We start from the raw sequence: 22899 nt of genomic DNA on the forward strand, positions 1-22899 counted from the left end.
TTTGCATAGGCCGTGCATCGAGTCGCAAAGTTGGTTTTGACTGAAAACATAGGACAGCCAATCTGATGTTAAGTTCGGCTCTGTTACTCACCATAAAGTTACCTGGCGAGGGGAGTTATGCTTATGCATGTTGAGTCGTACGATCTGGCAGGAGTTCAGATACTGCTCAGACAGGCAGGGGGTTAGTAAGACGAGGGAGAGTTGTTATGCACCGCACGATGCATTTCACGATCCTATCGCCTTCACTGCCGGAAGTCCGCTGTAATAATGCAATGTATATAGCAAAGTGACAACAAAACCCCTGTCCTACCAAACATACCGAAAGTGCAAATTCTCTTTATCCGTAAGGTCCTTGAAGTCCGTATTCCTATGAACCCTCTCCCCAGCCGTCACATCACCCACCCGATCCCTCCTCCGATTCTCGTAGACGCAGTAAGCCGCATACAGGATGATGAAAGCAGCCGAGAGGACGTAACTGCCCAAGATCACCGCGATGCCTAGCGGGTAGACGGGCGCCTGGCTCGAGAGAAAGAACTGTGGCGCCATGATGTTGGAGACGCAGTACGAGACGAAGACAAGAGCGTTGGTCGTGACTTTCTTGGTGTGGCCCGCCGTGTTGGCCGTGTTGATGCCCAGGGACACAACGTACGGCCCAAAGTAGAAGTAGGCCATGTAGAGCGCCGCCAGCCGCCCGCTGTAGTCGTCCACGGCCAGTGTGTGTAGGAATACGGTCGAGACCAGCCCGACTAGGATGCCCAGAAGGACCCAAGCGGCGCGGGTGTGGTAGTTTGGGAGATACTTCAGGCAGAGGAACACGCCGCCGTTGCACAGGTAGGAGGCTACGGTCTGCACCACTCCAGTCGGCATCATGAGCAGCGTGGATCGCTGTGACGTGTAGCCCAGCCCCTTGATGACCAGGGCTGCGAAGTTGGTCAGGCCGCCATTGGGGATGCTGATAGTGAGGTGGAAGAGGAACATGAGCCAGGTCTTGGGGTCGGCGAAGGTCTCCATCATCTGCTTCTTGTTGAACGTCTTGTTCTCGATGCCCGTCTGGTCCGCCCGCAGCCGCTCGATCGCGACGGCCTTTTCTCGCGGCTGCACGAACTTGGCTTGGACGGGGTTGTCCGGTAGGAAGATACCGATGACGACGGCCCAGGCGATGGTCATGGCTCCCGTGATCCAAAACATGGCGCGCCATTGGTGGTCGTCATGGAGGAACCCGATGGCCCATCCTATAGGCCCGGTGAAGCAGACGGAGAGCCCGGTTAACATTAGACCGGTGCGCAAGGGTTGCTCGGCACGTGTGTACCACTGTAGTCACATTACTCAGAGGTCTTCTAGCAAAGACATTGGCTCAAGGGCGAGTCAAAGTGGGGAGTAATACGCACTACCGAGGATGAGAAAATTGCCTGGTACGATGGGAGCCTCCAACGCCCCCAGCAGCACGCGCAAGGCAATCAAGCCAGCAAAGCTATTCGCGAAGCCCGTCGAGATGAGTATACAGCCCCAGAGGAGCTGGACCATGCAGAGCACCTTGGCCAAGGGGAGCTTCTGGAGGAGCGAGCCGCTTGGTAGACACCAGATCAGGTATCCGAACTGACAGCATTAGCGTGGTCGTATTCGGGTCCAGTAGATCACCCCCCAACCCAATTGTTGGGCTGAGCAGGATAGGGGTAGTACACACGTAGAATGCACTCCCGACCCAGCTATACTTGTCTCCATCAAGACCGGTATCCTGACGGAAATTGTACAGGGCGGCAGTCGAGGTTGTCACCTTGTCCATGGAACCCAGGGTGACGTTGAACCACAACAGGGGTACGAGGCGGAGGTCGATTTTCCAGCGCAGCCGCCGCTCATCCCTTTGTGAATACGTCTCGCCACTGTTGGTAAAGTGGTTGGCGTACTGGGCTGCGACATCCGTATGAATCTCGTCGCCTTCCGTGTTTGAGATGGCCGCAGGCCAGCCCTCACGTTTCTCTTGGATGTGAAAACTGTAGCTCATGATGGGCTCGTTTTTCGCTGATGTTTCCGCATCGCTTGGTTTCTCTATGTAGTTCACTCAGATCCCTGAATATGAGGCAAAAGCTCGGATGCCAAAAGGCGTTCTGGCATCAGCTACGTAAAGAAGACTTCAGATGATGATATGAAGGGCAATTGTATTCTTAAGGGGGAGAGGACGGAGATATCCCCACAAATGACGTGGGAAAGGTTCACAATGATGGATTCGGGTACTCCAATAGCCCCAAGGGCTTACGATAAGATAAACCAGTGTGATGGAAGATAGAGCGATGCGGAGATGGTGGTATTGTGTAACCGTGATCGGATGTCGGTAAAATGGTGATGTTATTGGTGAAGTCAGATGCAGCCAAGCTGTCAAGCTTATTGTTTTTAGGGGTACGATGACCGCAACCCGAACTCACCAACCACTACTACAAAAGATCATCACTCAACCCAATCAGTCCGGAGACGAAATCCATCGTCCTTCTCTATACGCAGAGGCCAAGAACGAAAGTGGACAGTTCAATACCACAAGCTCTTTGAGATACTTCGCTTGAAGCCAATACTCCTTAAATATGACCGCAACTCCCGAGAGCGCAGAGATTTCGTCTGGGCATTCGCACATCTCCAAGTACAGCATGACGCTTCCATTATTAAACAGAGATAATCATGAAATAATCTCGCATTGTCTAGACTGTGTATCAAACGCCGTCCCTCTAATAGTACCCATGGGTTTTGTTAGCCACCAACGCCTCCCCATGGGTAGCCATAGGTAGCCATGGGTTTTTGGGTAGGTGCCCATGACCGAACCACAGTCTTTGGATGTTGTTTTAATAAAGCACACAGCTCGGCTCTTGATTTATGCCGCTCTACGGCCCGAGGCACCAGTACGGCGGATGTTATGTATACCCTGTGTCGTGCCCAAGGAAGCGCCTTGATGCAATCCTTCACACAAGCATTATCACCTATTCAAAGCTACCAGTTAACCTCCGGCAGCACGCAGAAACCAGGAGAAATCAAGCATAGAGCAGTACGCACACACGTGGTCCTGAACGTCCATGTTTTGTCATGTCTTGTATCGGCGACATCGTCCGTACCTGCATGAAGGAAAAGCACTTTCGCGGAATCCCAGGCCGGGACAGGGCTGACTCCGGGGTTGGTTGGTTGCTGTTACGCTAACAACAGTCTCGACTACCATATCAAGTGGGTATTGACGTGGGCGGGCATGTCCGCCGAGAATACGCCGCTTGGACTTCATCAAAAATGCGGTTAGGGAGATCATGCTAGATCGGGAGATGGGCGATTAAATATCGGGTCGCATCGAAATGCCAAATGAAAAGGCACTGTGCCGGCCCACCGTCTATTTCACCGCCCGGCCAGCCACCCCTTACGATATCTGGTAGCAGTTATGCGAAGACACCGATGAAGCGGAGAGGTGCCACAGAAGATGGCTCATACCTAGCCAAAATCCGGGCTTGATTGGCCGCCTTGCCGCCCTAAAATCGTGGGCCTTCTGGTAGACGGTCGTGGCAGCAAGCCATTCAACCAACGGCGCCGGGACCCAATGAAATGCTCGGGCCTAGGCGTCTTTTCCTCCCTCAGCCCGTTGCCACCAGCAAGTCCAACTAACCTAGATATGTACTCCCAACCTCACTCGAGTTTCCATCCCCCGATCCACGGATTTCGCTACCATCCATCTCCAATTCTTCACATCCCATTTTGCCCATTGCCCACCAGACGGCAATAATTTTCGACGACGATACTCGCGACCATGACGGCAAACCCGCGTGCCAACATTACACGGACATCGTCTGTGGTCTCCAGACATCCCAGCATCTATCCGCCGTCGGTCATGCGCACACAAGGCCGCCGCAAAACGTGGGGAGCATGGAATGCGACCGCGGATCCCATGGCCGCCTCGACGTCGTCCCTTGATGGCCACGAGGAAACCGGAGAGGACTTCAAGACGAACGAGCCGGCGCCCGTTGTCCCTACCAGTCCCCACAGTGTGGCGAACGATCATATGCCCGTCTTGGCCCCGGTGTCGTCTGCGGGCAGCTGCTGCCCCTGCACCGCGGCCAAGCTCGACAAGGGGAAGGGCAAGGCCCATTATTTCGACGAGGCGGAAGAGGAGGTCGGCGGCACGACCGGTGCGGCACCCGCTGTAGGTGACCGTCCCCGCAGCAGCGCGGCGGAGAGCGATCTGTCCGTCATCGCGCCGGAGCCGTCGGTGGTCGGCAGTCCCCGCGCCATGAGCGACAACGCGTGGGACGACTCCGTCCCGTGGCCCGGCAATACCTACATGATCATCGACAAAGCCACCGGGCGGCCCATCACGCTCAAGGAGAACGGCATGATCTACCTGCCTGGGGACGAGGAGGAGATCCGCAGCCCAGCAGAGGTCGCACCGACGGCGGACAACACGTGGTACTGCGCCGAGAGCCAGAACTACCTGGGCTTCCTCAACCGGGCCACGGGGCGCTACATGGGCCACAACGTGTTCCGCACCATGCAGGCCAGCGCGTTCAGCCTGCGCGCCTGGGAGCTGTTCACGGCGCGGCCGCATCCCAAGGGCGGGTATCACTTGATGACGCCGCTGTGGTCGAATGCACTGCAGGTGGTAGACATGGCGCCGGACGGGCGTCACTTGATCCGCAGAATGCACGGTGGGGTGTTGTGGGAGTTCCGCAAGGTTGAGAAATAGGCGCGCCGATTTGATCAGTTGGGTACACATCCGATTGCCCAAATGGATCACGTGACTGATCGGGGCTTGGACGGCCGATTGCTCGATGTTTTTTGGGGGTCGCGCAACCTGTGAGCCAATTGCACCATGTCCCAATTACGCCTATCGATCACCCCCTTGCCCCCTCGTCTGCCTTATCAGGCCAAGACGCGACACAAACAAACCATGCCGCAAGCCAAACCCACCGGCGCCATGTCAAGCTGGCTTGTGAAGCTTGACACGACCTTGGCTCTTTCTTGCGCATCTCTCGGCTAACTTGGCTTAAAGCTTGACACAATTGTTTGGCCAATGCCCAGACGTGTGTGAGCCGCATTCGACTCGGGTGTAATTGAGATGCGTTTCTTGAGTTCGAAACAGTTCTGATCGCTTGTCAGTGGTGTTTGGAGTCTGGACCAGTCTCGGAGCCGACTGTGAGTGGGTATTGTTGGTGACTGGGTAAGCTGGCCCTATCGCGCGCGAGGCTCGGTGTGCTGACAGGCGCATTGCTCGCTAGGAGGAACTTCAAGGGAAGCGGCACAATTGTACGAGACATCATTGGCTGGTCAGAAGGAATGCATCCCTGAGACTGGAGCTGCTGGGTGTTTGTCAACATTTCGAACGTGCCGCGGTCCATCTGTGTCGAAGAGGTCTACATAGGTCCATGCTGATCTGTTCTGGAGGGCCTGATGGAACACGGGGCCCCGACACGAAACGAAACGAACCGAAACGTCGCTCCCGTCATCAGTTTGACCTCTTGCATTTCGAGCTAGATATTATTCGCCGGTCGGAGGGATGGCACGGTACTCGAGCAAGTAAATGTATGTGTAACTTCACAACTAACTTCGGCCGAAAAAGCAAGCCTGCTACGACCTGCCACCTGGCTGCTACCACCCCGCCAGCAACCTTAGACAACTTTCTCATCTTCTGATTCCTCGTTACACACCATGCAGGTGCAATCATCGTGGCTTCTTCAATCGGCCATTCACGGCGTTATGTTATCTGTTCTAGAAGGGTTCGAAGACATCAACATCGTATAAACCACCACATGACCGGGTGACCCCCCTTGCGTTGGTTCTCACCATGTAGTCGACAGCTAACTGTCTCACACCTTCTGCATCGATCCAGTCGTCGCCTTGCCCAGCCCCTTGGCCAGCGGGCAAAACAAGCTTGGATATCTCTGAGCCCAGCCTTGGCGCGCCTACGCCAAGTCGGGTGAGGGCTCTCAGCTCCCTATTCTGGTTAGGTCTGTTTCTCCATCCCTCGTCTCCCTGTATTACGCCAAGCAGGGCCAAGGCCAACCAGCACCGGATATTTCTCCCAACCGGGGAACCATGCGTGTGCGATAGAAAGGCTCGATTATGTCGTCGACGGCCCATGGGCAGCGCGATATGGGCGGCAATTGGCCGCTGCACGACGGAGATTGGCCTCTATCGGGCAGAGCTCATCTCCATATCAAACCAAGTCTCGTCCTCCATCGACCCAGAACGCCGGGTCTCTGGTAGACGACAGCGATGGTTTGCTGATAAAGGAAGCTGGCTGCATCTAGCCATGCGCTGTGGTGAGCCGACTGGACCTTGGCGCGCGCAGCTGAGAGAGTGGGTGTAACGTGAATCGTGAGGAGCTGCTGCAGTACTTATATTCGGCCCGTCGCTGCTTGGGTCTCAGACTGTCTCTTCCACTCCAGCCCAGCTCTCATCCCGCCTCATTCGGTTCGGAACAGCGTTGAGCCTAGCAAAGCCCCGAAGCCTCAACCGAAGAGCCAGCAGGGTGCCCCATCCACGATGGGTGAGTTGTACCATGAACCACGCACCTCCCCTGCCCCGTCTCGGTTGAATCGTGACGACCGAAACGGGAGCTGGGTGTGCCCCAATGGACAAGAAGAATGTATACTGACAAAAGCCCAGCCGATACCAACACCACCCTCACCAACCGCAACTCCATCGGCGCCGTCCACGCTGCGCCGCACCACGATGTCGACGCCGTCATCGGCGACGCCAAGGAGGTGCACGAGGTGCAGCTCGCGGGTGTCAAGGAGGAGCGCGAGACCTTCCACGGCCTGATCCTGCCGACGCCCGAGGAGAAGTCGACGCTGCGCCGCGTCGCCGGCAAGATGCCCGCCTCGTGCTACTACCTCTGCGCCGTCGAGTTCGCCGAGCGCGCCTCCTACTACGGCTGCAACCAGGTCTACAAGAACTTCATCCGCGCGCCCCTGCCGCCCGACGGGCCGGGGACGGGCGCCGCGGGGTCGCTGTCCTCGAAATACGGGGCCGGGGCCTTGGGTAAAGGGTCGAGCACGGCCAGTGCGATGACGGAGGCGTTCAAGTTTCTGTCTTACGCGTTGCCCATATTCTTTGGATGGCTCGCCGACACCAAGTATGGTCGTTTCAAGATGATCTGCTGGGGTGTTGCCATCTGCGGTGTTGCTCACAGTAAGTGCAATCCACACACGAGCACTTGCATCCTCGTGGCCGCCTACTGACACAGTTTGACGTATAGTCATCATGATCATCTCTGCCCTGCCCCCGGTTCTCCAGTCCGGCAAGGCCATGGGCCCCTTCGCCCTGTCTCTCTACATGCTCTCGATTGGCGCGGCCCAGTTCAAGCCCAACATCTCGCCGACCGTCATGGATCAGTCGCCCCACAAGGTCGCCCACGTCATCACCAACGCCAAGGGCGAGAAGGTCATCGTCGACCCCGAGGAGTCCATCAACAGCGTCATGCTGTGGTTCTACCTGCTCGTCAACATCGGCGCCGCCACGGGCATCGCCACCACCTACCTCGCCAAGGGCGTCGGCTACTGGGCCGCGTACCTGATCCCCACCATCCTGTACCTGATGCTGCCGCCGCTGCTGTGGTACCTTAACTCGCGCCTGGTGAAGCAGCCGCCCGGCGGCTCCGACCTCGGCAACGTCTTCAAGGTCCTCGGCGACATCCTGACGCACGGCGGCCTCCGGAGCATCGGCCGCCACGGCTTCTGGGAGGCCGGCAAGCCCAGCGTGCGCCGGGCCGCGGGCAGCACCAAGGAGTACGGCTACGACGACGTCTTCGTCGACGACGTGCGGCGCACCTTCCAGGCCTGCGGCATCTTCATCTTCCAGCCCATCTTCCAGATCAACGACACCGGGCTCGGCGCCGCCGGCAACGCCCTGACCGCGGGCATGGAGAACAGCGGCATGCCCAACGACCTGCTCGACAACCTCAACTCGGTCGCCATCGTCTTCACCGTGCCGGTCATGAACCACCTCATCTACCCGCTGCTCCGCCGCTTCAACATCCACTGGGGCCCCATCTCCCGCATGACCTTCGGCTTCCTCCTGGCCACCTTCGGCTCCGTCGGCTACTCGGTCCTGCAGTACCGCGTCTACCAGACCTCGCCGTGCGGCTACAACGCCACCACCTGCGCCGAGCTCCTGCCCGAGGGCGAGAACCCCCTCTCCACCGTCCCGATCGAGCTCTACTCCATCCCCGTCATTCTGGGCGCCTGCTCCGAGGTCTTCATCAACGTCACCGCCTACGGTATCGCCTACAGCCGATCTCCCAAGAAGTAAGTCCCTCCCGCTTGCCCATCCCGTCTAACATGATCCATCACTATCCACAAAACGCCCACCTGCTAACCTCTACCTTCCCTTCCTCCCAATCAGCATGAAAGGCCTCGTCGCCTCCATCAACCTCTTCATGACGGCCATCCAGGCCATCATCGGCCTGGCCACGGCGCCCGCCGTCAAGGACCCCCTACCTCATCTGGTGCTTCGCGGGCCCGACCATTGCGGGCTTCGTGCTGGCCATCATCTTCTACTTCACCTTCCGCCACATCGACAAGGAGGAGTTTGTCATCAACACCGACTTTGGCGACATGAAGCGCGACTCAGACGTCGACAGTGACGTCGAGCGCGCGCACCACCGGAACCAGGACCAGCCGCAGCTGCTGACGGAGGAGAAGAAGGCGCTGAGTTGATAAGAATCTCTGGGATCATCGGAAGGGATGAGATTTGGATTCAAGATCTTCCAGGAAGGTCTGAGAAACCTGGTTGGGGTTTGGCATTTACCTAAGATACCATATACATATTAATGAAGATGAATCTAGTGGGATGTGTCGGCGCAGTCCGTGCTGACTTCCTATCCGCCTACCACTGCCCTTTATTCGAACATCGTCGCATTTACTTACGCAAGTCCTTGATACTAAACATTGTTTCCCGAAGTATCGGATTTCCGGAAAGGGCGTCTCGCAAGCCTTATGCTGTGGCAATTTTGGCCGCTTCAAGACCCATAACTTTCAGCGAGTTGAATCAACACATTTTGAGGCCCAAATGGACGTAGCACTATCAGTGGTGGGTGAGGCTTATTGCTGACATGAAAACAATGAGGCAGACCGCGCAAGGCAGATATTACACGGGCGCGCACTGCTTCCCCCTCACGAGGCCTCCATTTGGCTCTATGGAATCCAAGCCACCAATACGAATCGACATCGCTGAGGCCAAAATTTGGGTTCGTTACATTATAGCGACCGGAACCATCGCCTGCCACTACAGCCCAACCTTATATAAGTCATTCTTCCCCCTTGCCTTTCTTGTTGAGCTTTCGTTCCATAAACTTAGAGGCAATCCGCATACCGAATCAATTCAGCTGACTCTAAATCTTTCGCATACTACACAGAAGTGCAAATTCGCCGCCCAAACATCACACACACTATGCCCACTTCTCTGTACATGTATTCTCAACTCGCCTTTCGTATTCATAACTTGATACCAAATCAAAACTTGATACCCCCTGTAAGCATATCTCCAACTCCATCCGTCCTGGCAACTTGTTAATTAACAATCGGGCGAATATGCGTAGAGCGCGAAAGAACCTCCCGGGGATGTTGATAACAGCAACGGGCTTGAATTGTAATCACTCCAGCCACCACCAGCACCCGCCTGCTTAGTCTTGGCTCAACCACCTTAGTCGATTGCCACCGGATCCTGGGTATTACACTACCTTTTGGGATCTGGCCAAGTCGGTCAGTGTGCATTGCCGTCCCAGGCAAGGCCTTCATCCTGACTACATAGATACCCTACGTGCACCTGCCAACGGGTACACTACCCTACGAGCTCGGCGACGGAAGCTGATATCTGGCCCGAAGCAAACTTCCGGTTCTTTGATTTGATTTCATTGAAAACATATTCTTCCTCTCTTTGCCTGTTGTCTTGCCCGGCCCAACACCGGGCGGACTGCTATTTCAGGATTTCCCTTTGATGATCATCACCCAAATCCATCATATTTCACCAACTTTCAGGACTACGAGACTTTCGACTTCCTCTCCGGCAATGATGACTTTGACGTCGTGTCCTTCCTGGAAGGCCTCGAGGACTTCAAAGCCGACTTACACCTTTCGACCGTTGGCTGGCAACAATCACCGGACGACCACACCACCTGGGCTGATGCGGCTTCCGAGTCCGTATGCTCAGCATGCATGAACCCCTCGTCAACATTGACGCACACGCCCAGCGACGGTTCTTCGCTTGACAATCGCTGCATCTCACTGTCCCAAACGACCCCGCCAACGGCAGAATCGCTGCCATGCGAGGGCCCCGAGCGCACAAGGCAACCCTCCTCTCCCCAGCCCACCACGGCAGCCCTTGAATACGAGCTGCCAATTACCTGCCGATACTGCGAGCGCCTCTTCGCGCCCCAGAGTATGCCACGCCATCTCGTCTCGAAACACAGCTTCGACTGCGAACGGGGCTGCGAAAACCAAGCCTTCGAGACGAAGCGGGATCTGGAGCGTCACTACAAGACCCTGAAGCACCGAGCGTCGTCGGGGAATAGCCACAACGGGGCCGCCAACGCCGGGGGAGCCGGCTACCAGTGCGCTTGCGGGAAGCCCGACTTCCGCAAGGACCTCCACAAGCGACACGTGCAGAAGTGCAAGAAGACGGGCCGCGGGACCTTCCACTGCGGGCGCTGCGATCACCATGTCGGCAGCAGAGGGCTCCACGAGGCGCATTTGGCGGCCTGCTTGAGGCAGAGAGGGCGCGGACGGAAGAATCACGGTGGCGACAGCCAACCCAACCGCCATTAAGCTCAGTATGGGTCTTCACAAATCAGCTGATCTCACATCAACTTCGATTTCTTTTTTTTCCGGGTCGAGAAGGAAGAGAGTAAAACCCGGGCTTGCTCTCCTTCTCGTCCCACCCTAGCCTCGGTTGAGTGTTGGGCTAGGCGTGGACGAGAAGGGGGCAGTCCGGGCCTTGGTTACTCCTGGATGATGGTTTGAGACATCTTGGCTGCGCTTGAGCGATCATCTTTTTTTATTTTGTTGTATTCCCTATGTCGTTATGTTGGTTAGCAGTAGGCGGGCATCACACAGGAGACTGGCTTGACAGTATACTCCATTTTCGAGCAACACTCATTAGCCCCCAACCCCGTTGTCGCGACAGACCATACTGTGTTGGGAGGTCTGGCGACAGCGTCCACTCATTCCTAACCAACAGGTAGTTCCAGAAAATAGAAAAGCCCGCTCGACCGAAAACACCGTATCCTTTGGTATTGTGCACTGTGAATCGTTCGAAAATAAGATATTTCTCTCTTGAAAAGGGGCAATTAGGGGCAGTGGCAATGGCGTGGCGACTTCTCAGAGGTAAAAGAGTTCGGATTTATGCACGAAACAATGCTAATATGAAAATTCATAAACACATGCGGCATGTGCAAACCAAGTGTCAATCAGTCGGCTAGCGATATGCATATGCGGCTCCGGATTTGGCGACACATTGATGCTTCATTATGACCTCATCGACCGGCGGATTGGCATGTGGGGCAACGCACTAGTTGTACGCATCACCACGACCTCAACCAGCGTCACCAGTAAGGAGTCCGCATTTATCTGGTACTTAAACCGAGTGACCGTCCTATCTGGTTTCATCTCATCTCATTTCATTTCCCATATCCGCGTTCACGACCAGTGGCCATTAGAGAACGTAAAACATATCTTCATATCACCCCACCCAGTCACAAACTTCCTAACTGTCAACATGCCTCAACCAGGACAAGGCGGCATGGCCGGAGCCGCCAAGACCCCCGCCACGGCGGGTATCGGCGAGGACAAGCCCAAGGCCTTCGACGCCCAGGGAGCGATTGGAAAGCAGTTCACCGGTATGTTCGCTCAACCTCTCTTGATCCCACGCGCCTTCCATGAAGCCCGTATACTAATATTACCTCTCCTCCATGAAGACAAGGGCGCGATCGGCGGAACTGCCGCAGCTATTGGCGGGCCGTTGGCCAAGGACGGCATGATCGGAAAGCAGTTCACCACTGAGGGTGGCATCGGTGGCAACGTCCAGAATGCCATGGGAGGCACCAAGGGTCCTGGAAGCAACTAGATGCCGATGTTCAACGTGATACGAAAGTTACGACAGCGTCATTATGACGCCATAGATGCGGGTACGAGAGTCTCGTCATTCAACTCATCCATAATAGTTTCTTATAATAATACAATCCAAGAATACATGTGGAATTTATCTTGCCGAGCAAACATTGGATTCGAACATTGATACATGTCCATTCCCCTTGTCAGTCAAACTAACTTCTTTCTCCCTGACGATTTGTCCTAGAATGATACCAATATATGCTACACAACCGAGACTAATGTATGACTAGAACCATCATGCAACCCAGTCACAAAGAACAAGTGAGCATATCGTGGGATAGCAGTACAACAGGAATGCTCATTCAGGGGTATGGCACGCCCTGGTGAACTCCTTTATCAAGGACTGCATGGTATTAGTACGGGAAACTTGAGGTGAGCAGATTGATACATACAGTGAAGTCGTGGTCTTCCAATGAGCCGAAGACGCTGTTGTTCTGGAGCTTGAGCTTCATAACCCGGGGGGCTCTTGATGCCGAACGCCACTCGGGCCAAGAACCTCGGATCGTCCCGGACGTCGCAAGCCTTTAGGACCGCCTGGATGCCAGCAATGTCTACTTTGACAGGCGGCTTGGGTGGCAGCTCGATGGCCTTCTTGGTCGTGCAGAACGTACAGTGTCCACAAGAGGTCTTGCCGTCTGGCAGAGACATGCCGAAATGCTCGGCAAGCGCTGCAGCAAAGCATCTCTCCCCAGTGATGAGATCCACTACATCCTGGGCACGTTTCAATGCATCAAGCTCCCGGCTCTCCATGTCGGCGTATAGTTCCTTGACCAGTTTGCTATACTCAGCGTTGGTACGGGGAAGCGTCTTGAGGACACGATAACGGTGCTCGACGCCACCCGTCTTGAGCATGATGGCCCCCGCATCGTTCCAGTGGTTCAGTTTGCGCACCAAGTCGGCTCTGGACAGACCCCCTGCCATCGCCGCTTTAATGTCGAATGTGTACCACTTTCTCGCCCTCTTGGCGTGCTTGTAGATGGCCTTGGCTTCAGGCGAGCCATCGTTGGCCGCCATCTTGTTGTAGAATCCTCGATCCTCGAACTGGTAAGAAGAGTACTCCGGCGTGATGGCTCGGAGGAGACCGTAACGGAGCTCAAGGGTCGCGAACAAGATCGACAGCGGACTTGCCCTGATGTCCCATGCCTGTGAGAGTTCATTGTGGTTGAGCTTGATAACATCCTCTCCGTCTCGCCCTTTTATCATCTCGCGGGTGAAAACATCGTGTAGCAGCCCATCCAGTGACGATTTGCAGGGGAGATCACCGCGGGCAAAGTTCTCCTTGATGTACCAATCTTCGTGGCTGATGTACATCATACAGTAGCTGGGAAGCCCGTCTCGTCCAGCGCGACCAACTTGTTGGCTGTATTCCTCCACGGTACCTGACGTGTTGAAGTGGATAATATTGCGGATGTCCGCTTTGTCGATACCCATCCCGAATGCGATGGTGGCAACCACAATGCGCACCTTGGATGCCATAAATCGGTCCTGGATGGAGGTCTTCTGCTCGACCTTCATTCCGGCATGGAAAGCCTCTGCATTATGCCCCTTTCCCCTTAACGTAGTAGCGAGTTCCTCAGCCTGACGCTGAACTGTGACGTAGACCAGGGTGGAGCCATCATGCTTATCCAAATACGCGAGTAGCTCAGCGATTTTGGCTTTCTCGTTGGGAGTCGACTTTGCCTGGAGGTGCAGGTTGGGTCGATAGGGCGAAGTTCGGAAGACATTGGATTTGTCTATCTTGAACTGTTTGCAGATATCATCGGCAACCTTGGGGGTAGCAGTCGCTGTCAAGCAAACCACTCTCTCTGCCTTGATCTCGTCGACGAATCGGGCGACTTTCAAGTAGTCGGGGCGGAAACTGTGACCCCATTCTGAGATACAGTGAGCCTCATCGACGGCCAACAGACGAATACCACCAGGTACGTATTTGAGACTTTCTACAAAGCCCTCGTTGTTCAGCTTCTCCGGTGAGCAGTACAGCATTCGGAGTTTGCCGCTCCTGATGTCGGAGCTGATCTGTTGCAGCTGCTCGAATGTCTTTGTGGAGTCGTTGCATTCAGCAGCAATGCCTTTCCGCTTCAAGGCATCCGTCTGGTCCTTCATGAGGGCAATGAGCGGTGAAACGACAATGGTGATGCCAGAGAAGTCCCGGTCCTCGCCATTCAATTTGTCGACTTCCTCAAAAGCGATGGCCGGGATCTGTGATTTGGACCGTTAGCCGGAATCCAAGTCGTGAAAAAGGCGCGGAAGGGGCTTCAGAGTAATACGGACCTGGTAACACAACGACTTGCCGGCACCGGTAGGAAAGATGACCAAGGTGTTCTCGCCCTTCAGCACACTTCCAATGGCGCCTTCCTGTTCGTGACGGAATTTGTCATAACCAAACTTTTCACGCAAGAGCTTTTGACCAACGCCGACAAGGTCCAGGCGTTGGCGCTTGCTATTGCCATGGCTGTCGTCGTTGCCATTTGCAGTAAGGCCCTGAGAAGCGGGTCTCTTGTTCTGGGTGACAAGCTCGTCGGCGTTAACGTTGTCGAACAGGTCGTCCCCGGAATCAAAATCGTCGTCCATGATGCACGAGGTCCGGATGGCCGTGCGCGCCTTGAAGATAAGGCTAGATTGAATGGCTGACGAATCTGGCTTCCAGGTTGGTGTTCTTCCGAGGTTCAGATAATTGCTGCGCTCAAGTTGCTGTTTGACCTGGAGCTCGTCATCGCAATGTCCAAGCGTGTTCTGAGACGCGTCTGATTTGGCAGTTGCTGTCACTGCCCTGACAGTTGGTGGATCTCAAGATCCAGCGCACCCGGCGCTGGAATGATTGCCCCGCCCCCCGCCTCTAGCTCCCCAGGCGACAGCTGGAATGGCCCCCACCCCCCTACTGGCAAAAGGGCGCCTAGTGTTTTAGTGACTCAGCGCATCGAATGGATTTAGGTAGGCCTGGCTATTTGCAACGGCCACTGAGAACCGTGAAGTGTCCCTTGTTCAACATGTTGCTCTTGGAAGCACTCCTGCTCGCGATGTGCAAATGCTGGCTGTGCGGCATGAGGTCTAGTGTACGGATAAGTACAGATGATGACGGGAGGCTCTATAGGAATGATCAGTCACAGGTGAAAGGTAATTGTTCCCAGAAAGGAAGCAGAGCTCTGTTGCACAGGATTACCATGGTCGCGTCGCCAGAGAAAAGTACACGGCAGTGGCCACAGTGGCAGACTTGTACACAACACAATAGTTCAGCCTTTGGGACGGCGACATTCGAATTGCCTCCCATGATTGATACAGCAAGTAATTGCTACATTGTCCATCGCGGCGCCGCTCACATCGAATGAGTTTTCGTAGTGCAGTACTCTGCATAGGGTGGTGGTTGGCAATCAACCAATTGCATAGTGTCCGGGCCAAACCTCATTTTCTTCCGGCTAAAGGCATACTTCCGTGTCCCAAAAGAGGCCAATCGGGACCATCTTCGGCTTCATGTAAATGACAACTACCGTGAGACCCCCTATCTCGCGGACCCCAGTGACATCAGGAGGTAGACATGCATGCATGGCAGCTTTTGACCGCGGGCCAGCACCCTCCTTCTATGTCACCTCATGGCGCTGCTCTCCATCAAGCTCTCGTGATCCAGCTTCTCGCTGTAGACATCGCGATAGTATTCCCCTCCAATACTAAATACACCCCACAATGATGCACATTTGCCTCATTTTGGCAATTGTATGTGCGGCTTCGGCCCTCCCTGCTTTCGATGCTGCCACACCTGCCATTCTACTCCAGCCACCAGCCGCGGATGGAGCCGACGTGACATACGCCGTCCCGGAATGCCCCCTGCGACAGCGAGACTCAGTGGCCACTGTCGCCGCCGCCAACTTCGTCGTCCGCGAGTTCGCGTACCTGAAATACGTGGGGGCGCCCGGCCAGATCGACCCCCTGCCCAACACGACCCAGGTGGCCTTCGCGTTGGACAACTCGGCGGCGGCCGTCACGACGGCGTGCAGCTTCAATCGCGGCACGCACGACGACGGGGAGGCTTGGTACCCCTGCGGCGACCGCACCATCGAGACGACAACGGCGGCGGCGCCTGAGGATGGCGCGCAACAGCAACGGAGCCAGTATACGGTGAAGACGAGCGCGCGGTTCGAGTGGGATCGTTGGGTCTTGGCAGTGAGGCAGAGCTGGGTTTGCGGGGGAAGCATGTAAGTTTTCTTCTGCTTTCCTGACTGGGCAACAACCCTTTATCGCACCCCAACTTTGAGCAACATCGCGAAGACGTCTCTTCTCACGGTGCCTGTTTTAATGTTGTGAAATGGAATACTACTTCTATCATCCCATGTTACATGATTGCATCGGGTTATATACCTGGCCCCTGGTGGTGGACGTCTCAGTTTATGCTGCCTCGATTCACGATTGCTAAACGCCGACAAGGTCCCCGGTATCAGCGCAAGCTGTCACAACCGTGCAGCCGGCCTGCCAGACTTCGGATACGGGCTCTTACACCATCCAGCAGTGCACGGCCCCGGACGCGACTATTGGGGCTGACTTCGACTAAGAGCAGTCGACACTTGCAGCATCTGCAAAGTTGGCATACGCGACACAAGGGAAAGGTTGGTTATTGGTTCCTAGGGTTTTGATGGCGGAATTGTCGGCATGTGCGTACAATGGTTTCAGTGTGCAACCACGACGGGAAAAAAAAAAAAAAAAAAAAAAACCTAGCAACTCAAGGTATGTAAGTAAGGAAAGATAGCCTGACAAATCAAGTGCACCGACATTGATACGCTTCCAAGGACTTGCCCATCTCGAGTAGGCACCTCTTACTGTCATCGATGTGTACGGAATTCCAGACTTTCTATTTTAGTCTGATTTGTTTCACTCTTCGGATTAACTATGAATCAAGTGCGTCGAAGGCGTCAAACCGAAGCTGACAAGTGCCGACATCTGAGACAGCATAATGGATGACGCGGTGAATGGTCAACGGCTGATCCAGATGCATTGATTCAGAGCAGCAGAGAAAGATCTGCGCTCTAACCAGCACGTCCGAAATCGCCAAGTCTGAAACGGTTTCAGGTACGAAACTCTATCGAAATCTGGCAGGCCCCCCCCCCTTGCTTCCTTCCCCGCCCAACGGTCCACTGACCACTCTCGTCCGACTCGGGGGCCAAATCAAGGGGAGGAAAAAAGTCAAAGGAAACATCCGACGTTTTGATGCCAAGGACTTGCCAAGATGTTACATCAACTCTATTCGCTGGGAACATCGTCGAATTCTATCGTGATATGGGACGGACTATTCGTACCATCGTTGGGCTAGCGCAGGTACAGCCAAACAGACAGGTCTCTAATGTAGCACTGATTGAACAGCACGCTTCAGCACAAAGTGCCGGTGACCACACTACCGCACTACTACTCCAGCATCCCTGGTGAACATCCTAACAATGACTGCCCCTGCACCTGCAGCCGTAGCACGCAATCGTGCGGTCCAACCTAGGTCTCATGCGTTTGAACTTTCGGTTTCTTCTGTGAAGGTGATGGCTATTTCCGAGCAGCAAACTTTTGCTGTCATGCCCATTCATTTCTCGTATCCTCGTTGAAGCCTCATGTCGCGGGTGTATATACTTTATAACAAAAATGCCGATCACCGATAGAGCCAACACCGCCGTGATAAGGGTGGCTCAGGCCGCTCTCCTCCTCCTTATCTGGGTCTCCCTCGTCCACCTGCGCGGGCCCAACCTATTCTACCACGACCCCGAGTCCCTCACCCCAGCGCAGCAGGAGGAAGACGACGCCTTCATCCAGACGGCCGCGGCCGTCGAGTTCCCGGCCCCCATCGACTACGCGCCCATCCGCGAAGCGTGCACGCGCGTCCGCCCCGCGCACTTCCGGCCGGGCCTGGTGTTCACGTGCGAGGACCAGCACGGCGGCGTCGGCATGCTGCGGTTGCAGATCCTCAAGTGCGTGCGGTACGCCATCCACGCGGGGGCCGCGGTGGTGATCCCGTCCCTGTCGAAGCGCAACCCGCGCGACATCACCGACATCGAGACGACAGTGCAGGTCCCGCTCGACTACCTGTTCGACCGAGACGCTTTTGTTGGTCACCTCACGCAGGGGTGCCCAGGCATGCGGCTCTACGACCGCGTCGAGGACTTTCCCAACTACGAGCGGCGCGCGGTGGAGCCCTTATCGGTGGTGGGTGATCAGTTTGAAAAACAGAGCTCCAGCAAGAGCAGGAAGAGTAGCGGCGCGATCAGCGCCAGCAACAAGGAGGATGACGAGAGCCTACTGCTGTTCCCGCGCGAGTGGCGCAACTACTTCGACAGCTGGCTCGCCCAGCAAAACATCAATATCAGCCCGGAAGCGCCCGTGCACATCCAGTTAGGGCAGACGTACCTCGAGTACCCAGTGCGGGAGGACGGCGACGCGTTCGCGGGCGAGTTCGGGAAGATCTTGTCCTTCCGAAACGAGACGCGTGTCATGGCGGCCAGGGCTCTTGCTGCACTGCGTAGGCGGATAGGCGCAGACAACTCGGCCCAGCAGCATTCGATCGACCCCAGTTTGGCCATCAGTCCACATGCCTACTACGGCGCCCACCTGCGCTTGGAGAAGGATGCCGTATCCGCTTGGAATCCGGATCTGTACCGCTTCGCACGCATGGAGGATCAGTTCGAAGAGCAATACCAAAACCTGAAGCGCACTGGCCTTGAGGCCGTGTACGTCGCCAGCGGAAACCGAACCGTGGTTGATCTATTCGCCGAGTATCTGCAGCGACGGATTACCGAAGAGGAGACCAATGGTGAAGTACTACGTGACCGGGGCAACAAAACCAGCAGCAGCAGCCGCAGCCACATCCGCAACGTCACAGTGGTTACCAAGCAAGACCTGCTGCGGGGCGACTCCCTCCAGGAGCTCGAGCAGATGACGTTCGACCAGCAGGGGCTAGTCGACTTTCTGATGATGTTCAAGTCGAGCGCCTTTATGGGCGTGGCCTACTCGAGCTTCCCTTGGACCGTGGCGCTGCGCCGCCACGAGCTGAGCCAGTACAGGGGGATACGCAATCTGGGATCCGACATTTTGAGGGACGAGTACAGTGAGCTTATGGGGATGCGGGCTGACTACCCGAGCGTCGATCCGTTCGACCGGGGGTTATGGCCATAGAAACGAAGATGCCAAGACAGTACATACGAGCTGAGAATGACATAATAGAGACACAATAGTATGCACGTACTTGGAACAGAGAAGTGGCACCCTACATATCCGTTAGTAATGTTTGGAAACCTTTGATATAACTAGTAGTATTTAGCCAGTGTATATAATTCAGGGAATGATGCAATGATTAGTGACTGAAAGATTTGCGAATTTAGGTGATGGGGATTATGGTAAACGGGACAAAATAATAAGATGCTTCAAGGATTGCATATCATTTGTACAGATCATGATCACTTTGGAGGATGTGCAACTTTTGGTATTTCAAAGCGATTGATTTGATACGAGGCAAACCGGCTTGTCAAACTCAGGATAGGGGCAAAAGGGTGAAAAGAGGGCAGAGAAGGGAAATGGAAATTTCGTGCCAGCAATGAAGACGGTCTGTTCTCTGCGCAGGTTTCTGATATTGTTACGAGCAAGGCTAATAGCAAGGCTAACTAACTATCAAAACTGAAAATGAAGGTGTATCGTGGCCACGATTATCGAGACAGGTGCAAGCACCAAGAGACGATGGTACAATAATGAAAAAGCTCCTCCGACTGCGATGCAACGCTCCTGCACCCTTCCTGTTCCACCCTTCAACATTGTGGCCGAGCAAGCAGACAACCAATCCCACTACCATTGGGGATTTACTCGCACCCATCGAGGTTTGGCAAATACCAAGGTGTTCGAGTCAAGCAACTACTGCAGAGTTACTAGACGCTTACAGGAGCTTGAGGCAGTTGAGGGCCTGGATGTTGATGATGGATCCCTGGCGTTGGAGAAGTGATATTAGTACCTGTCACTGAGAAATATTCGATAGGAGGAAGTGGACTTACAGTGCCGGCGGAGGTGTTGCAGCAGTAGACGCCGCCGGAGCACTGGGAGCCCAGGACCTGGACAACGCAGTTGAGAAGACCGTTGCAGCAAGTCTGGTGAAGTAGTGTGTTAGTAAAGCTCTTAAGACCGGAATGTACATCGGAGGACCCACCTGCTTGGTGTTGCCGGAGCAGGTCTTGGTGCTGCCACCGCCGCCGCCAGTGCGGACGACCAGGTCAGCGGGCTCCATGGGCGGGGAGCAGCGACGGGGCTGGCAATGGCGGCGGCGGCCATGAAGATGGTGGAGATGATGGTGAACTGCATTTTGAAGGTGGTGGGTTGGTATTTGCGAAGGAGCAAAGAGTAGGTGATAGTGAAGTGGTAGTGGAAGTTGTTGGTGATGTTGGATGATTGAGTGCTGGATGAGGAGAGAGAAGAGCTGGATGTTTACCGGGCAGAACGTCGTCCTTATATACACGAAATGGCCATCGCGAGGAGGCCTTGTGGTGCTTGATGAAAAGCATTTTCATCGTGAACGTCTTCCTACATCCATCCCCCTGGAGCCCGCAGGCAAGCAACGATCCCGCACCGCCGGTGACTCCATTCGCAGGCCATGACGTTGTCGATCACGAAGATTGTTTCCTTGATTGTCGATGTTCCTACATTTCCAAGATCGATCTGGGGGAGGACTGCACTATCCGGCACCATGGTTCCTGGGTGTCTGAGCTGCCGCGCAGTGGAATGCTGCAGGACACGGCTGACATGCGGGCATGCCAAGGCCGCATACTGTCTCTTGCCCGACCCATCCACCCAGGTCCGTTCGACGCGGCAGAGCATCTTGGACAATCCTGTTTTCGAGCGCGCAGGATGCATCACACCTTGGCTGCTATTCCTTCAGGGGCACAGTACGCCTGGGCAAGCAACTCACCTCCGCCCATTCGCAGTTTCCCTATTTTCTTTCGACCAACAAATCAGCTGCGTCCTCCTTGTTGGGATTTTTCCCCTTTACCGCTAAACTATTGTTTTTTTCTTCTTCAGTCTCACCACTTAATTTGCTACGCACAAGTATTATCGCCGAGAGTGTATATTACCCATTTGTCTTGGCGGGCCGCTGTATATTGATGTTGCAAGATGGTGCCACACCCGGTCCAAGGTGTTGCCATCGGCGGTATACTGTACTACCCAAATAGGACGATTTGCATGCACCCCCCATAAGCCCTAGTCTCAGGACGTGTTTACTCTGGTCAGCCAGCTGAGCTTTTGGGCCGCGCACGTCCCCTTAAAGGGGCTAGAAGCATGCGTCCGGTGACGGCCCCTTTTTTACATATCAGCCGAAAATCCAGCAGTGTGTTTACTTCGACCCCTTGGCTGAAAGTGAAAAAAAGCCGGCTGACCGTTGTCTCGTCTCGGGACCGGCCAATCGTATCTAATTGTATCGACGAATCTTGGCTGAATGATTCAGTCGACCTTAGGCCGGCTGATCCAGCTTTTTGAGGGCGTTACAGGGCGTAGAGGGTGCTGTAAAGGGTGCTGTAGCCTGGAAAGGGTGCTATGTGAGTAGGTGCGGCATTGCTCGCGCTCGGCCCTTGACGTCCGCTCGATCGTGTGCTCGATCTCCCGAAACGTTACTTTTATTTCGAATAAGCTTCGAATCAGCTGGCTGAAGAGGTGGGTGCGTCGGCCGATAAGCTGGAAGCTGGCTGACTAGAGTAAGCACGTCCCTAGTCTCAGTCGAGCGGTTCAGATCGGGTGTGGGCTAGATGCGCCCATAGAGTCGGGGTCACAACTGAGACATTCTGCTCCCCTGAACGGTTATATAGTAGCAAGTAGAAGAAGAAAGATGTGCGGCTGAGGACTAGTAAATGGCACCCTGGTTACCAGACCAGGGATTCGCCTGCGTCGTATCATTCTTTCATCAGCGGCTCAACCTCGCAGTGTCGGCATGTCTAATCCGATAGGGCCTCTTCCAGCCCTTGGTCCAGCTCCGTAGCCGCTTGCTTATGCCTAGCTGCCTGGCCTGCCTGGCCCCTCGCTGCCGAAGAATTTGAAGTACGCCCGGATCTTTGCCTCCACGATCTAAAGGCCGTACGGGCGCTTCGGACGAGATGGGCTGGGCCTGTCTCGGCTATCATTGGCCGAAGATCTCCGTCACGCTCAAACCATGTGATTTGCCATGTGCGGATCGGGGGAGCGGTGAAATTGTGAACACCCTTGCCAGTACGCCACATGGGAGCGTGGCTGGGTCGTATTCGTTTACACCTGATGCAGAATCGGTGATTGTTTGTGCACGTATCAATACGATGGCTACGTGCACTTGGGGCTGCTGTGTTACACCATCTTTGCGTAGCATAGCGCAGACGTGATGCCGTGAACCAGGGGGCTTTGGCGCCTTTCGCACGGCGGGCGGCAAGAAACGGAGCTTGTGGTGATTGTTCTAGCCACCGGTAACGTTCTTTCCACGAATTCCTTTTACCACCCGTGACTCGTCGTGCATGCGCTGGTCTCAAATCCCTGACACGGGTTGCTTCTTCTGCAGCAGCTGAAAGACATCCCTGGAAAGATCACCGACTGATGAATGCGACCGGTGGCTATGTACCCTCTACGTAATCTCACTGGATGGTGTAAGCCAGCTCTGGTTTTCAATTACACGACAAATATCTCGAGCCTCATGATCAGTAGACAGTATCGTGCCATTTATCCTGAACTGCGCAACTCCGAATGTAGGTGGCCGGCCAAAAACAAGCCGATGCCGGGCCAAACTCGTGTTGGAGACCCGCGCCACCCCTCGAGC

General features: G+C 55.1%; 9 protein-coding genes across 9 annotated transcripts; 6 read left to right on the forward strand and 3 right to left on the reverse strand.

Annotated features, from left to right (window-relative positions):
* Positions 1-306: 306 nt before the first annotated feature.
* On the reverse strand, positions 307-2002 carry PG986_012693 (uncharacterized protein; the record flags this gene model as incomplete). Its single annotated transcript, XM_066848915.1, has 3 exons — positions 307-1232; positions 1389-1596; positions 1685-2002. The coding sequence occupies 3 exons, from the start codon at positions 2000-2002 to the stop codon at positions 307-309; spliced, it is 1452 nt and encodes a 483-aa protein (XP_066695611.1).
* Positions 2003-3769: 1767 nt separating this feature from the next.
* PG986_012694 (uncharacterized protein) lies at positions 3770-4702 on the forward strand (the record flags this gene model as incomplete). The annotated part of the gene is made up of 1 exon (XM_066848916.1): positions 3770-4702. The coding sequence occupies one exon, from the start codon at positions 3770-3772 to the stop codon at positions 4700-4702; it is 933 nt and encodes a 310-aa protein (XP_066695612.1).
* Positions 4703-6501: 1799 nt separating this feature from the next.
* On the forward strand, positions 6502-8675 carry PG986_012695 (general substrate transporter; the record flags this gene model as incomplete). Its single annotated transcript, XM_066848917.1, has 4 exons — positions 6502-6505; positions 6625-7149; positions 7217-8264; positions 8411-8675. The coding sequence occupies 4 exons, from the start codon at positions 6502-6504 to the stop codon at positions 8673-8675; spliced, it is 1842 nt and encodes a 613-aa protein (XP_066695613.1).
* A 352-nt stretch (positions 8676-9027) lies between these two features.
* On the forward strand, positions 9028-10781 carry PG986_012696 (uncharacterized protein; the record flags this gene model as incomplete). The annotated part of the gene is made up of 2 exons (XM_066848918.1): positions 9028-9048; positions 9996-10781. The coding sequence occupies 2 exons, from the start codon at positions 9028-9030 to the stop codon at positions 10779-10781; spliced, it is 807 nt and encodes a 268-aa protein (XP_066695614.1).
* Positions 10782-11730: 949 nt separating this feature from the next.
* PG986_012697 (uncharacterized protein) lies at positions 11731-12078 on the forward strand (the record flags this gene model as incomplete). Its single annotated transcript, XM_066848919.1, has 1 exon — positions 11731-12078. The coding sequence occupies one exon, from the start codon at positions 11731-11733 to the stop codon at positions 12076-12078; it is 348 nt and encodes a 115-aa protein (XP_066695615.1).
* A 262-nt stretch (positions 12079-12340) lies between these two features.
* PG986_012698 (ATP-dependent DNA helicase) lies at positions 12341-14696 on the reverse strand (the record flags this gene model as incomplete). Its single annotated transcript, XM_066848920.1, has 3 exons — positions 12341-12351; positions 12518-14324; positions 14397-14696. The coding sequence occupies 3 exons, from the start codon at positions 14694-14696 to the stop codon at positions 12341-12343; spliced, it is 2118 nt and encodes a 705-aa protein (XP_066695616.1).
* Positions 14697-15803: 1107 nt separating this feature from the next.
* Positions 15804-16665, forward strand: PG986_012699 (uncharacterized protein; the record flags this gene model as incomplete). Its single annotated transcript, XM_066848921.1, has 2 exons — positions 15804-16312; positions 16542-16665. 2 exons carry the CDS (start codon positions 15804-15806, stop codon positions 16663-16665), a joined length of 633 nt encoding a protein of 210 aa, XP_066695617.1.
* A 1073-nt stretch (positions 16666-17738) lies between these two features.
* Positions 17739-19262, forward strand: PG986_012700 (uncharacterized protein; the record flags this gene model as incomplete). Its single annotated transcript, XM_066848922.1, has 1 exon — positions 17739-19262. One exon carries the CDS (start codon positions 17739-17741, stop codon positions 19260-19262), a length of 1524 nt encoding a protein of 507 aa, XP_066695618.1.
* A 751-nt stretch (positions 19263-20013) lies between these two features.
* On the reverse strand, positions 20014-20358 carry PG986_012701 (uncharacterized protein; the record flags this gene model as incomplete). Its single annotated transcript, XM_066848923.1, has 3 exons — positions 20014-20061; positions 20129-20221; positions 20281-20358. The coding sequence occupies 3 exons, from the start codon at positions 20356-20358 to the stop codon at positions 20014-20016; spliced, it is 219 nt and encodes a 72-aa protein (XP_066695619.1).
* Positions 20359-22899: the final 2541 nt, after the last annotated feature.

Source organism: Apiospora aurea (assembly GCF_038362705.1).
Source record: "Apiospora aurea strain CBS 24483 chromosome Unknown utg000008l_segment0_segment0, whole genome shotgun sequence".
In the NCBI taxonomy this organism is placed as follows: Eukaryota; Fungi; Ascomycota; class Sordariomycetes; order Amphisphaeriales; family Apiosporaceae; genus Apiospora; species Apiospora aurea.